The 14,425-nt window shown below is 41.1% G+C and overlaps 2 protein-coding genes across 4 annotated transcripts in view; one reads left to right on the top strand and one right to left on the bottom strand.

Moving 5' to 3' along the window:
- Positions 1–2,572: 2,572 nt before the first annotated feature.
- LZIC (leucine zipper and CTNNBIP1 domain containing) lies at positions 2,573–13,145 on the bottom strand. Of its 2 annotated transcripts, XR_009539101.1 has the most exons (9): positions 12,867–13,145; positions 12,396–12,555; positions 8,329–8,433; positions 7,122–7,257; positions 6,689–6,787; positions 4,742–4,837; positions 4,250–4,331; positions 3,573–3,755; positions 2,573–2,879 (listed from the first exon to the last, which is right to left on the bottom strand). XR_009539101.1 is itself a non-coding variant. In XM_060141504.1 (8 exons), exons 3-8 carry the CDS (start codon positions 8,427–8,429, stop codon positions 3,697–3,699), a joined length of 573 nt encoding a protein of 190 aa, XP_059997487.1. In that variant the 5' UTR covers positions 8,430–8,433; positions 12,396–12,555; positions 12,867–13,145; the 3' UTR covers positions 3,348–3,696. The 2 variants fall into 2 exon arrangements, 1 of the variants encoding a protein (XP_059997487.1); XM_060141504.1 differs by lacking the exon at positions 2,573–2,879 and having other exon boundaries at positions 3,348–3,755.
- The window catches only part of NMNAT1 (nicotinamide nucleotide adenylyltransferase 1), a 28,366-nt gene continuing 26,859 nt past the window's right edge, over positions 12,919–14,425 (top strand). For both annotated transcript variants that reach the window (XM_060141499.1, XM_060141500.1), the window contains exon 1: positions 12,919–13,349. The gene's annotated coding sequence lies outside the window, so the exon portion shown is untranslated. The remainder of the gene's footprint in view (positions 13,350–14,425) is intronic.

Raw genomic sequence — 14,425 nt, 5'->3', positions numbered from 1 at the left:
CGACACGCAGGCTCAGCGGCCATGGCTCACAGGCCCAGCCGCTCCTCAGCATGTGGTATCCTCCCGGACCAGGGTATGAACCCGTGTCCCCTGCATCGGCAGGCGGACTCTCAACCACTGCGCCACCAGGGAACCACCAGGGAAGCCCTACTTGTTTATTTTTAATCGTAGTCCATTGTCTGAGGCTGTAAGGAATGTGATGCTCTCAGAGGAAAACAACCAAGCGTTAGGAAGCTACCAACTGACAGCCTCAAACCACTCAACTTTCCTGGTCCTCTGCTTGGAACAGCATGGACTTTGCATTGTAAGCTCTTAAGAATGTCACTAACCCCTTGTGTTTGAGACCCTTTCAGCATTACAGTCTTTCCACCTTGCTATTAGTGTGAGCAGGGAGAGGGGCTTTCAAAAAGAAAATGAGTGAGGATGTCAAAAGGCCATATTCTAGGGTGATATCTAGTAGAGCCATATTTCTAACCTGCTTTTTGCAACTTAATGAAAATATTAAGTACTAGTTTCCCCAGTTTCTAAATCTTTTCAATTCCAGGGCCACACAGACTGGAAGCAATTATACAGCTTGTTCACGGGGGTCTGTGGGAGTGCTGACAGTTTTAATTTACATATTAATGCTGAAAAACAATTTGAGAGGCAAAGAAGAGTGTTCTTTGGTCTTAGTAATGAAAAGACAAGAAAAAAAAGTGGACAGGAAAGTGATTGAAAAGCTCTAGGCAAAATGGTCTGGGTTTATTTTTTCTGTAATAATTTCAAACTATCCACCGGTCACTGTAATAAGATACTATTCCAATGGTGGATTTGCACAGTCTTTTATTTTGCCTAAGATGACCATTCTTTGGCTGAGTGTCTTCAATAAAAGGCCTATCGACCAAAGTTAACAACCCATCTGTCCCAACTCCAACTCGTTCCTGGAAACAACTCATTCTACTGCTTGATTTCTTCCTCTACCTAACTTAACACTCACAGGATAAAAACAAAGCAAAACACTGAAAGAGAAATTGTTTTAAATTATTAGATTTCATTAAACAGCCAGGTTGGACACTTGATCATTGGAATTTATTTCTGCGGCAACCCCAGTTCTTTGAAAAATGCAGGAATTCTTTCCCTTAAAATATTAGCTTGACCCAAGGATGTCAAAAAGCTGCCTTAGCATTAGTTATTGCAGTCTGAGACCTCCCAAGAGGTCTAAAAAACTAGAAGATTAAATATAGCAAAATATGAACATAGTTTACAAGTCATTTAATAACTATAGTTGTATAGACTTTTCAAATTATTTTTCTAAGTTACCAAATTTGTGATAAACATATCATATGGCCCTTGAAAAAACTATTAAATTGTGGATTAACCCCAATGTAAAGCTTTCTACATTAAGAAAGAGAGGGGAATGCACGGTAATCCTATGTAGTAGTTAGCTCCTATGATCCCCACTGAACAGATGAGGAAAATGAGGCTCAAAAAATATTGTCACCGAAAATATATATATATATTGTCATCTACCAAAGGTCACACGGCCATGACTGACAGTGTCTTGCTAGGCACTGCAAACCTGGTCACTTTGAAACGAAGGTTAATTTTAAATTAAGTACTAGTCATCACTTACAAAATGAATATATTAATGTGATTAATGACAAAATATTTCACTGAGGTTAGTCTTACAGAAAGTTTAAGGGAAACCAAAATTAAGGACTCCAGATTCATTTAGGCCTCTTTCAAATATAAAATATTCCTAATTTTCCTTGTCTTACTACTACTGGAAGGGAATCTTGCTATGAATTAAAACAAAACCCAAACAGTAATTCTGTTCCTAGGTATATACCCAAAAGAATTGAAAAGGGATATTTAAACAAATACTTAGGCACTAACGTTCATAACGGCAGCACTATTCACAATAGCCAAAAAGTGGAAAAAACCCAAATGTTCATCAAGAGATAAATGGATAAACACAAAGTGGTATCCACTCAAGGGAATATTTTCAGCCATTAGAACGAACAAAGTACTGATACACACTACAATGTGGATTAAACTAAAAAATATTACGCTAAGTGAAAGAAGCCAGACACAAAAGGTCACATACTATATGATCCCATTTATATGAAATATCCTGAATAGGTAAATCCATGGAGACAGAGAGTAGATTACTGGTCGCTAGAGGACTGGAAGGAGGAGGGAATGACTGCTTAGTAAGTATGGGGTCTCCTTTGGGGGGGATGAAAATGTTTTGCAACTAGATAATGGTGGTCATTGCACAACACTGTGAATGTACTGAATGCCATTGAACTGCACGCTTTAAAATGATGAATTTTAAATGGTCATGTGAATTTCACTTTGGTTAAAAAAAACACACAGAATAATGAAATAATGGTGATTGACCATAAAGCCCTAGATGAATAACAGGTAATTTGCTTTTTCTTAGTTTGTCACAATTTAACGAGTTTGTGACCATCATAAACCAATATATAAAAAATTACCCATTAAAAGTTCCAAATAAGGCATTAATGTAGCTGAGGTCCCCTAATTTGTCCAGTTGGCAGAGCACCTAGTAGAGTTTACAGTACACAAGAAGCTTTAAAAATGTTTTTAATTTGTATAAAGTCTAAAGAAAAAGAATATTGAGAAAAATGTGAAAGAATATAAAGTGGCCAGAGCCTAGGAAATAAGGTGACGTACATGCATATGGGAAAAATCTATATATCTGAGCATGCAGAGAGACATAAACACTCAGGAGAGAAACCGGCTTCTTCTCATAACTTATTCTGTGTTTCTCCCAAACTGAAGAGTAAATAGTAGTTTACAGTCACCACCCTCTGGGTTTCAGCAAAGAGGTCACACACAGGGAGGGCCTCGAGCTGCCACTTCCAATTGCTTCCCTGGTGAAACAACGCAGGAGGTTAAGTTACTTCAGGAGACTCTCAACAGGGCTCCCATTGTTCCAAGCTCAAAACTCAGAGACACAATGGGCACCATTCATACTGAGAGCTTACGGGCTGGGGAATGGTCACTCAGTGACAACTTTTTTGGGGACATTGAATTTTCATAAATACGGACTTATACCGATATGTGGGAATTATTTTTTAAAAGCAGCACAAAATAAAGAAATAAAACTCAATGGACACTAAACTGACAGGACACCCAAGTCTTATTCCCAGCTCTGTCTCTAATGTGACTTTAAGAAAGTCACTTGCTCTTTCTGAGCCTTACTTTCCTTGTTTGTAAAATGAAAATGATTCTAAGATCACTCAGAACTCTAAAGTTCTGTGAACACATATGAGGTCTGTTGATGTTGCTACATTATTTACTCCAACAAGTGGGGATAAATTATGAGCAGAAAAGAATCATCAGTTCACATCTTCTCATTTACTACCAGCATCTAAAAACAAGGAGGCTCAATAAAGACAGGCAGAGACACTATTTTGTTTTCTCTTAAACAGACAAATCATAATGAATAAGGTCCAGTGAGCCCCTCCATCCCAACAAGTCCAGGATCACAGAAGTGGGTACCCCTACACAAAGCACAATGACGAAGGGCATAAACAAAAGCCTTAAGTATGTTTTTCTGTCACCTTTTCTTAGGTTATTAATACACTTCATGAATCTCTTGACTTCTTTGCCATGACTCAGAATCCCCGGAAGAAAAATGCCATTTACAACAAGAATGCGATCAATGTCCTAAGTTTTCACACCATGTCATTTTTTTGTTTTTTCAACCTCAAAACTTGCCAAAGCAAGAACTTTGTCGCCAGAGCCTAAGGAGAAAGACACATAATAAACAGAAATGTCATTTCAAATGCATTTATAGTTCCAGGTAAAGAGAAGAAAATCTATCACGTAGATGATAAAACAGAAAATGAAACGAGTTTTTATTATCAGCGCATTATCCCTGACCCTCCCCACTGCCACGACAATTTCCTTCCCTGCACAAACAACTCAGCCACATAGGGCAATTTATTGGTTACAAATACTTACTTTAATTAGGGTATGAAATAGAACATGTAACATTTTAGTTTACTTTTATATTTACATTTAGCTGAAATATTTTAAAGCATTAGGCTATATTAATTTGATTATTTTTAATTAAATAGTATTGGAAAACAAACCCATTAAAAAGCGGTTTATAAAGAAAACAATTCTGGTTTCACCTCTAAACTCAAGAAAAGGCCATCATTTTATCTCACCCGTGCCATCTGTCAATCTAGAGCAGTAATTCATGTCCAGCTTTCAGAAATACGAGGGTACTCACCAAGGTCTGTAGAGACTTTCTCAAACTGGCTGAGTATAGCACCTGCGTTTGCTGACAAGAAGGCCTCGTCATCTGCAGTCAGCTAAACAAACAGAACAAAACTCAAAGGACTGAGTTCAAATGTGAACAAAGTGGCTCTAGGAATCACTGTTAAGAATGTCTTAGGGGCTTCCCTGGTGGCGCAGTGGTTGAGAGTCCGCCTGCCGATGCAGGGGACACAGGTTCGTGTTCCGGTCTGGGAAGATCCCACAGGCCGCGGAGCGGCTGGGCCTGTGAGCCATGGCTGCTGAGCCTGTGCATCTGGAGCCTGTGCTCCGCAACAGGAGAGGCCACAACAGTGAGAGGCTCGCATACCGCAAAAAAAAAAAAAAAAAAAAAAAAAAAAAAAAAAAAAGTCTTAGGACCACAAACTAAATCACAGATCAAGAAATTCTATACCAAATACTTCACACTTTTTCTTTATACCTAATATATTAAATTAAATACAAGTACCTTCTCTCCAAGTTTCCTGAGAGCTGTTAGTATCTCCACTTTCTGCTGAGTATACAGGTCTCTTTCCAGCTTTCCTACCATGAGATCTCTATCCATCTGTAATAGATGAATGCAAAGCATATGGTATTTAAGTTAAAAGCATTCTTTGCATAAAATCAAGCTTTTCAGATGTACTTTTTAAAGAAAAGGTCCTCTACCAATTAATATTATAAAGAACTATAGAAACAACTCAAGGCAAACATGATAGAAATGTTATTACACAGTTCTAATAAATCTTGATACTAATCATAACCATTGTCTTAGTTATAAACTCTACTGAGGAATTAGTAGGTCAATAGCTTCTTTAAAGAGGAGCTATCCTCTAAGAACTCTATTTTATTAAACTGAAGTGTGGTCTAAAGGCCTGAATGAGACAACTGGTAACAGATCTCCTGGAACTTTGGTTAAATATCACCTCTACCACCAGAAACACTGATAGCATGTACTATGCTTTGGTACTATTCTATGTGCTTTACACATTTTACTCCATTTAAACCTCATAACAACCATAAGAGGTAGGGACTATCATTACTGCCTTTTTACAAATGGGGAAACAGGCACAAAAAAAGGTTAAAGAAGGACTTCCCTGGTGGTCCAGTAGTAAAGAATCTGCCTTCCGGGCTTCCCTGGTGGCACAGTGGTTGAGAGTCCGCCTGCCGTTGCAGGGGACACGGGTTCGTGCCCCGGTCCGGGAAGATCCCACATGCCGCGGAGCAGCTGGGCCAGAGCCTGTGCTCCGCAACGGGAGAGGCCACAACAGTCAGAGGCCCATGTACCACAAAAAAAAAAAAAAAAAAAAAGAATCCGCCTTCCAATGCAGGGGACGCGGGTTCGATCCCTGGTCGGGGAACTAAGATCCCACATGCCGCATGGTGCGGCCGAAGAAAGAAAAAAGAAAAAAGAAGAAAAAAAAAAAAAGAGGTTGAAGAAAATAACTTCCCCAACGTCACATACGTCCACAGTAGAACAGGGGTACAAATCCAAACAGTTTGATCCAAATCCATGCTCTTAACCACTATGCTATTAAGTTACCAATGGCTGCAAATAACTTATTAATGTCTTAACTATATTCAAGTCTATAAACAGACTTCCTCAAGTGTCAGGTTTATAAAGATGTTTGAAATTCTTAGATGGGAAAGGCTGCACATGCATAAAGCATGGCTGCTAATGAATGCTAGATGGGATTTCAATTCAGAGCTCCAGAAATAATAGTAAAACTTTAAATGTGGAGTTGTAGCAGAAGCAGTCAGTAGCAATTTAAACTGCCATATGCTGGTTAAACCTCTATTTGTTATCAACGACAACTGCTCAAAGGACTAATTTTGTCAGAAACCTAGTTGTGGGTTGTGGCTTTAAAGTCAACTGACTAGTTTTTGAAATAGACTATTTTTTAGAGCAGTTTTAGGTTCACAGTAAATTGAGCAAATGGTACAGAGATTCCTCATATACCCCTTGCCCTCACTCATGCATAGTATCCCCATTATAAACATCCCCACCAGAGTGGTACATGTGTTCCAACTGATGAACCTACACTGACACATCGTGATCACCCAAAGTCCATACTTTACATTAGGGTTCACTCTTTTTGTTTTTTAAATGTAATTAATTTATTTTTAAAAATTATTTATTTATTTATGTGGCTCCGCCGGGTCTTCATTGCGGCGTGCGGGCTCTTTTAGTTGCGGCACGCAGGATATAGTTCCCTGACCAGGGATTGAACCCGGGCCCCCTGCACTGGGAGCACAGAGTATTAACCACTGGACTGCCAGGGAAGTCCCTAGGGTTCACTCTTGGTGTTGTACATTTTCAAATGACCAATTTTTAAACTTTAGAATAACATAATGAGCAAATTCTTGGGCTGAGAAAAGAAATACATACAGGGACTGGATCAATTTAAAGAAACTTTACCTCTGCTAACCTTGTCCGAAGCTGACCTGGTTGTTTCTTTGCAAACAATCTGATGACCTCTGGGGTTTTAAAGGCCTGGCTGATAGCTGCCTGGATAGCCTAGAAATACAAGAAGGTGAAAACTAACCAAAATAGTCCAACAAAGCAGATATTACAATATTTGATTGATAGGTCTTCAATTCTTAATAGGTCTTCTTTGTTCCTCAAACAGTATTACAACTTTAGTATCCATTTGCTATTTCTATGCGTGTCACTGGAGTCAAATATATAACTAGATGAAGATCTGGAAGCAAATGCTGTTTTATCCATAAGTAGACATTCCTCTAGAAGTTAAACCCCAAAAAGGGTACATTTTCTATCTTAAATATACTTACTGGAAAAAAACAACAACAAAAACCAAACTGTGTCACCAATGTAAGTAAATTATGCTTACCAGTTGCATTCCACTTAGTTCATCAACCAAAGTCATATTTCCAGACATAATTTTCTTTAGTGAATCATTAAATTCACTTAGTTGTTCCAGAGTTTCTTTTTTGGTTTCTTCATATTCATCTGTATCAAGTTCCTCTCTGAAGTACAGTGAACATAATATAGAAAAATATAGAGTTCCAAAAGAAAAAAACAATCTTAGTATTTATACACTAAGACTTCAGATACATATATATACAAAAAATATCCTGGGGGAAAAAGGCTGAAAGGAAATATCAAAATACTAATGATGGATGTGTTCAGACATTAGTGTGGGCGTTTTCCTGCAATTCTGACAATTAAACTTTCTTATTTTTTTTTAAACCAAAATGAGACATACTTAACAAACAAACCACATAATAACATCCTTTTAAGCAGTCTCTGAATCAATGGTATAACCTTGGGCAAGATATTTGACTAGCCAAGTCTGAGTTTTTTTAATCTATTGTATAAGCTGTAGATAATGATAGTACTTACTTTATAGGGTTGCTATGAGCATTAAATGAAATATGGAAAGTACTTGGCATATAATAGGTACTTAATAAATAGCTGTTATTATTACCATCATTATCATTAATGGTAGGTAAAATTTTATGCACCTTGAAATACAACAGCAATGCAGTACTTGCCATCTGAGTACTCCAAACAAGCCATTTATTAAACATTTACTACAAAACAGCTCCCATTTATCTAGTGCCTGCTTTGGGCCAAGCATTGTGTTGTTCCCTCATCTGCAATAGTTACAATAGTCTTTCCAGGTTGTTAAAAAGGCAATGAGCAGTCTTATTTCTTTGAGCAGTTAAGGCTGAAGACACACCAGAAGTTCAAGCAGTACCTTCTCAGCTTGATACCAGGCAGGGCTACTTCAAATACTGAAGACAAGATGGGTGTTATTATTTCCATTTCATACTCAAGGAAATGGAAACTTAAGGTGGTTAAATATTTAGCCCAAGTTCACATTCACTTTGAAATTAATCTAAATACTTTCAATATCCCAGCCTTTTTAACTCCAAAGCCAGTACTGAGTTTATTTCTCCAGCAGACAAAGCACTGTGAAGAACACTACAGGGGAAACCAAAATCACACATGGGCCTGCACACATGGAGCTTATAATCTAGCTGCAGGAGACAAAAGCCATTTTACAGCATAGCAGCACACAATTATACTATTACCTGCATTCCTCCAGGTCCTGTAATTGCTGCATTAGTCTATCCAACTGTTCTTCTAAGTTCTGCTTTAATTTGCTTGTCTCTGTCTTTCCTCTGGAAGCCATTTTACTAAGTAGAACAATAAAGCAATTTAAAGTAGGCTATACACACACACACAAAAAAAAGTGGTGGGGACTTCCCTGGCAATACAGTAGTTAAGACTCTGCGCTTACCCTGCAGGGGGTGCTGGTTCGATCCTTGGTCTAGGAACTAAGATCCCGCATGCTGCGTGGTACAGCCAAAAAAAAAAATTGGCTATACTCTTTCTGAGCTACAGGTGTGGGGAAGATAGTCGTGCAAAAAAAAATCTCTATTTATATATAAAAGGTGAAACGCATATAGTAGTAACACCCCACAAAAATGCCTGGGAGTCTTCTTAATTGAATTCACAAATTAATTAGAAGTCTTAACTATTAGTCTATCTTACTTTAAACATATTTGATAGATGAAAATACAGATTTATAAAGAAACAGATCAGGCGTGACTCTGCTTTACAAGATTCATTTTAACATTCTTTTTCATTCTTAATAAGTACACTCCAGGACTCAGAATACTCCTAGTATTATCTATTGGTCTTTAGGTGCATTTACCTAATGACTTGTGGGCATGAACAACTTTTTTTTTTTTTTTTTGTGGTACGCGAGCCTCTCACTGATGTGGCCTCTCCCGGTGCGGAGCACAGGCTCCGGATGCGCAGGCTCAGCGGCCATGGCTCACGGGCCCAGCCGCTCCGTGGCATGTGGGATCCTCCCGGACCGGGTCACGAACCCGTGTCCCCTGCATCGGCAGGCGGACTCTCAACCACTGCGCCACCAGGGAAACCCAATGAACAACTTTTGATGTGAATTTCTTCTTTGGAAATGTGCCCATTTTTCTACTGGATTATCTTTCTCTTACTGATTTATATAACATGGATATAAAGTCCTTGCAATTATGTTGCAAATATTATCTCTTGTCTCCTGGCTTTAAATTTTATTTATGGCATTTTTTGTTATGGTAAATTATTATTTTTAATGGCCAAACCTATGTTCTCCTCTATGTTTTCTTAGTTTTGTGTCCCATGAAAGCAAGCCCTGACCATCTCAAGATTTTTTAAAATATACTATTTTGTTTTTGTTTTTGGCTGCACCGTGGGGCTTGTGGGATCTTAGTTCCCTGACCAGGGACTGAACCCGGGCCCATGGCAGTGAGAGCACCAAGTCCTAACCACTGGACTGCCAAGGAATTCCCAAAAATATACTATTTTTTTGTTAATGCTGTGAAGTAGGGATCTAACTTTTATTTTCTTTCAAATGGATAGCCAACTGCCCCAACACTGTTTACTAGTATTTATTTATGCTACCTTTAATTGAGACTCAATAGAAACAGACTCAAGTCTGTTTCATTGATAATATTCTGGTCCTAAGGCATTACTTTACTATTTTAATTATTATAGCTTTAGTGCTGGTGTATACTGATGACTGATAAGGAGTTGGCTCTATTATTGTTTTTTTTCCCCAAAATTCTTGACTATACTTGTACATTTTCCCTTCTAGATGAATTTAAGAATCATTTTGACAAATTCCCAAAAAAATTCAATTGAAATTTTTAAATTTTATTTTATTGATTTATTTTGGGCTTTATTGGATCTTCGTTGCTGCACGCAGGCTTTCTCTAGTTGTGGCGAGCAGGGGCTACCTTTTGTTGCAATGCACGGGCTTCTCACTGCGGTGGCTTCTCTTGTTGTGGAGCATGGGCTCTAGGCACGTGGGCTTCAGTAGCTGTAGTGCATGGGCGAGATCTTCCCAGACCAGGGCTCGAACCAGTGTCCCCTGCGTTGGCAGGCGAATTCTTAACCACTGTACCACCAGGGAAGTCCCTCAGTTGAAATTTTGACAGGGGTTACATTAAAATTAATATGGAGAAAATCTGTATCCTTAAAATTTGAAACTTCCAATCAAGCAATATATCTCTCCACTTATCAAAGCATTCTTTTATGATCTCTAGTTTAAAAAAAAGTATTATTTTATTCACAAAGGCTTTAAACACTGGGTGTTCTTAGATATCTTGTATTTTTTGTTAATATCAGAAATAAGGTTTTTGCTATTACAATTTCTTTTTAAAAAAAATTTATTTATTTTTGGCTGTGTTGGGTCTTCATTGCTGCACACCGACTTTCTCTAGTTGTTGCGAGTTGTTTCTCTAGTTGTTGTGGCTACTCTTTGTTGGGGTTCCCCGGCTTCTCATTGCCGTGGCTTCTCTTCATTGTGGAGCACGGGCTTCAGTAGTTGTGGCTCATGGGGTCTAGAGCACAGGCTCCGTAGTTGTTGCACACAGGTTTAGTTGCTCCGTGGCATGTGGGATCTTCTGGACCAGGGATCGAACCCGTGTCCCCTGCACTGGCAGGCAGGTTCTTAACCACTGTGCCACCAGGGAACTCCCTGTCCACCATTTCTTACAGGTAAGACTCCAGCCTTCGAGACCTTCCCTGAGTTCCAAAGGGTGGATTCTGAATAGCTGCTAATCAAGGGAGGAGTACCCAAGAAACTACCTGAGGCAAGATTAAAGGGACAGAGAAGAAGCTCATCCTTCTTTTTTTTAAAAAAAAAAAGACTGGCTAGGGCTTCCGTGGTGGCGCAGTGGTTGAGACTCCGCCTGCCGATGCAGGGGACGCGGGTTTGTGCCCTGGTCCGGGAAGATCCCACATGCTGCGGAACGGCTGGGCCTGTGAGCCATGACCACTGAGCCTGCGCGTCCGGAGCCTGTGCTCCGCAACGGGAGAGGCCACAACAGTGAGAGGCCTGTGTACTGCAAAAAAAAAAAAAAAAAAAAATTTTACTTATTTTTTTTTGCTGCGTTGGGTCTTTGTTGCTGTGCACGGGCATACTCTAGCTGTGGCGAGCGGGGGCTACTCTTCACTGCAGTGCGTGGGCTTCTCATTGCGGTGGCTTCTCTTGTTGCGGAGCACGGGCTCTAGGCACTCGGGCTCTAGGCACTCGGGCTCAGTAGTTGTGGCGTGCAGGCTCTAGAGCGCAGGCTCAGTAGTTGTGGCGCACAGGCTTGGTTGCTCCACGCCATGTGGGATCTTCTGAACCAGGGATCGAGCCTGTGTCCCCTGCATTGGCAGGCGGATTCTTAAGCACTGCACCACCAGGGAAGTCCTCATCCTTCTCTTTTGAGCCTGCATTTTCTTCTACTTATCAAGGCCAAGTCATCCATCCTTCAAGGTCAAGTTTCACCTTCTCCATAATGCCTTCCTTGGTTCCCTCCCAATCACTACATTGTGAGTTGAGAGTAGGGATTTTACATTTTCTTTATACACCAGCGTCTAGCACAATGCTGGGCAGATAGAAGGTATTGAATAAATAAATGGTAAATGAATAATGATAATTAATTGCTTTTGCCACGGCATTCTACGTCTTAGTCTCCATTTAACACTATGTCTGCCTTGAATTATATGTGATTTCATCATAGCTTGTTGTTTATTTGTCTGTCTTCCTCTCCAGACTGTAAACTGAGAGCAGAAATGGGTCTGATTCCTTTCTTAGCCTCTTCAGCACTTAATACAGACTACATATTCGATAACTGAATGAACTGTATAAAGGCACAACGTACTGTAAGGAGGTAAAGCTATTCTAAATGAATTTCAGAGAAGATGAAGATGCTTTAAAAACCTTACCCTCATGCTACATTATTTGAGATTTATCCCAGAAAGATTAACTCACGGGCACCACCTAGTATTCAATAAAGGTGGTGCACCTTTTACCGAAACTGCAAAATTACTCTTCAAAAACTGTAAGTATTTTTTTTTTTTTTTGCAGTACACGGGCCTCTCACTGCTGTGGCCTCTCCCGTTGTGGAGCACAGGCTCCGGACGCGCAGGCTCAGCGGCCATGACTCATGGGCCCAGCCGCCCTGCTGCATGTGGGATCTTCCCGGACCGGGGCACGAACCCGTGTCCCCTGCATCGGCAGGGGGACTCTTAACCACTGCGCCACCAGGGAAGCCCAAAAACTTAATTTTTGAGAATTAAGGTACTCATTCATGCTCACCTGTCTCTTAATCCTCTGAACTCTGCTCAGTGCGGACCGGTCTCAAATTGCATAAACCTCCAATTCTTGAAGTTCCAAGTGTCTTAAACTTGAGGAAAGCGAAACTGTTCATCAGGACAATAAGAGGCTCAAAGTTCAAACCACCTGGGGGTGGAGCTGGCTGGGAAAAGGGAAACCATTAAAAAGTGGTTTTATTTACTATACATAAACGTATACCTAAAGCAGTCCCAGTAACTGCCACTTGGGCAGCCTGCAACTGAAACACACCCTCTCTTTCTAGGACGACATCATAGGGGCGGGAGGGGGTGTGGAGGAGGGGGAGAAACCCGTTTTCTCTTGCGACTGTGCCTCTGGCAGTCTTTCTGAGGTTTTTTTCTAGTGAGGCCGAGAGTGTTACTCAGGAAAACCCCGCACCCGGATCTGCCTTGAAGGAAGTTGTCATATCCAAAACCACGGAAAAGGAGCGCATACATTTTCCCGGCTGGAAGTGAGCAGCGTCTGGACCTCAACCATCCGGACAGGGAGTCAGCGGTCAGGGAGCAGCCCCGATCACAACCCCAAATCCCATCTCCCAACGGGGAACATGAAGCTCCCGCATTTGGGTCGTGCGGCGGCCGGCTCGACTAGGCCCGACTGCCACCAGAGGTCGCCGGGAACCCGCTGCCTCCGAAACTCTTCCGCTTTTCCCGACCAGAAACCGAACCACCTCCTCAGGCCCTCGGGGTCCCTTCTCCGCCTCCACCCACCACTCGGTCCCAGAGTTCGGAGCCAGGGGCCCCGCCTACCTGAGGGGCCCCGCTCAGCGGACGCGTAGAAGAGGAGCACTTCCGTCAGACGCACGCACTTCCGGCCTCCTGGAGCCAATGAGGGCGCGGCCGCGGGTGTTACCCTCATTAGCGTCCGGGCTGCGGAGCGTCTCTCGGATAGCTCGGGCTGGTCCGCCCTGAGGAGGAGGTAAGTCACCTCCCAGAGCTCTTGAAAAACCCGTCTCTGGCGGAGTCAGCTCAGGACTGCTTAGGGTCTTTGAGGGTAAAGTACAACTGTCCCTGAAGCTAGGTCACATTAAAGTTTGGAACAGGGAGTCTTGCCCTTTCATTGTTTCTGTTTCTCTCTGTGGAACCGAAAACCTCGGTAAATTTGCCTCTGGAACAAGTGAGTGCACCCTGGGGGGGAAAAATCCTTTTCTAGAGGCTTCTTGGGCTTGGCGGGGCACTTCTCTTTTTTCTGAAATCCGTAATTTCCAAATCTATAAAAGACTAGATCCATGTTCCTGGAAGCGGGACACTCAGTCCTCTTGAGGAGAGACTGCTAGCTGTTGGCAACAGTCTAGAAGTTACTCAGAAAATTAAAACATTTTCAGATGTTCCCAGCCCATCTCCTTGAAGTCATTAGTCCACAAGACGACATCAGGGTTTACGGCGAAATTGTTTCTCAGGTGTTGTCTTTAAAGTTAATTATATTTCAGCCACCCAGGACAAACTTCCAAGATTACCGTAGAACTCCACCAGAATGAATTGTTTGTCCAATCATAGAATTTCTTAATTTATCACCGTAAATTGTTTCTCAGAGTTACAATTTGCATGTGAAACCACTCTTCTAAGTCCAACTTAGAGAAGACTGTTGACACACCAGTTGGAATGGTACCAATAGCCTACCTTGCAAAACGCTTCAGATTCACAGAATTTGCTTTGTAAAAGTAAGTGGCTGTCATGTTAATATAATTAGCTCTAATTTTTGACATGTGAATATGTGTGGAAGCGTCAACGTTTTTGTGGAATATCGAACTCTCAATGACAAATAGTTAGGGCCAGTGCCACACAAAACAAAACTGGAAAATATACTTCTTTCATCATTGGAAGAACTTGCTGAATAAACATTTTCTCACTGTGTTCATCCCCTAATTTTGATGATGATAATAAGGTGTTCTATTTAGGCATTTATGTTGGTTTTAGTGTGTACAGTCTTAGAAGTGGTGGAGGAAAGGCCTCACCATACGTGCGTTGTATTTGTGTGCTGTTTCTCGGTGACAA

Source organism: Lagenorhynchus albirostris, chromosome 2, assembly GCF_949774975.1.
Source record: "Lagenorhynchus albirostris chromosome 2, mLagAlb1.1, whole genome shotgun sequence".
Taxonomy (NCBI): domain Eukaryota; kingdom Metazoa; phylum Chordata; class Mammalia; order Artiodactyla; family Delphinidae; genus Lagenorhynchus; species Lagenorhynchus albirostris.
The sequence above is the reverse complement of the archived record's forward strand: the minus strand, read 5'-3'. Positions and strand labels throughout refer to the sequence as shown.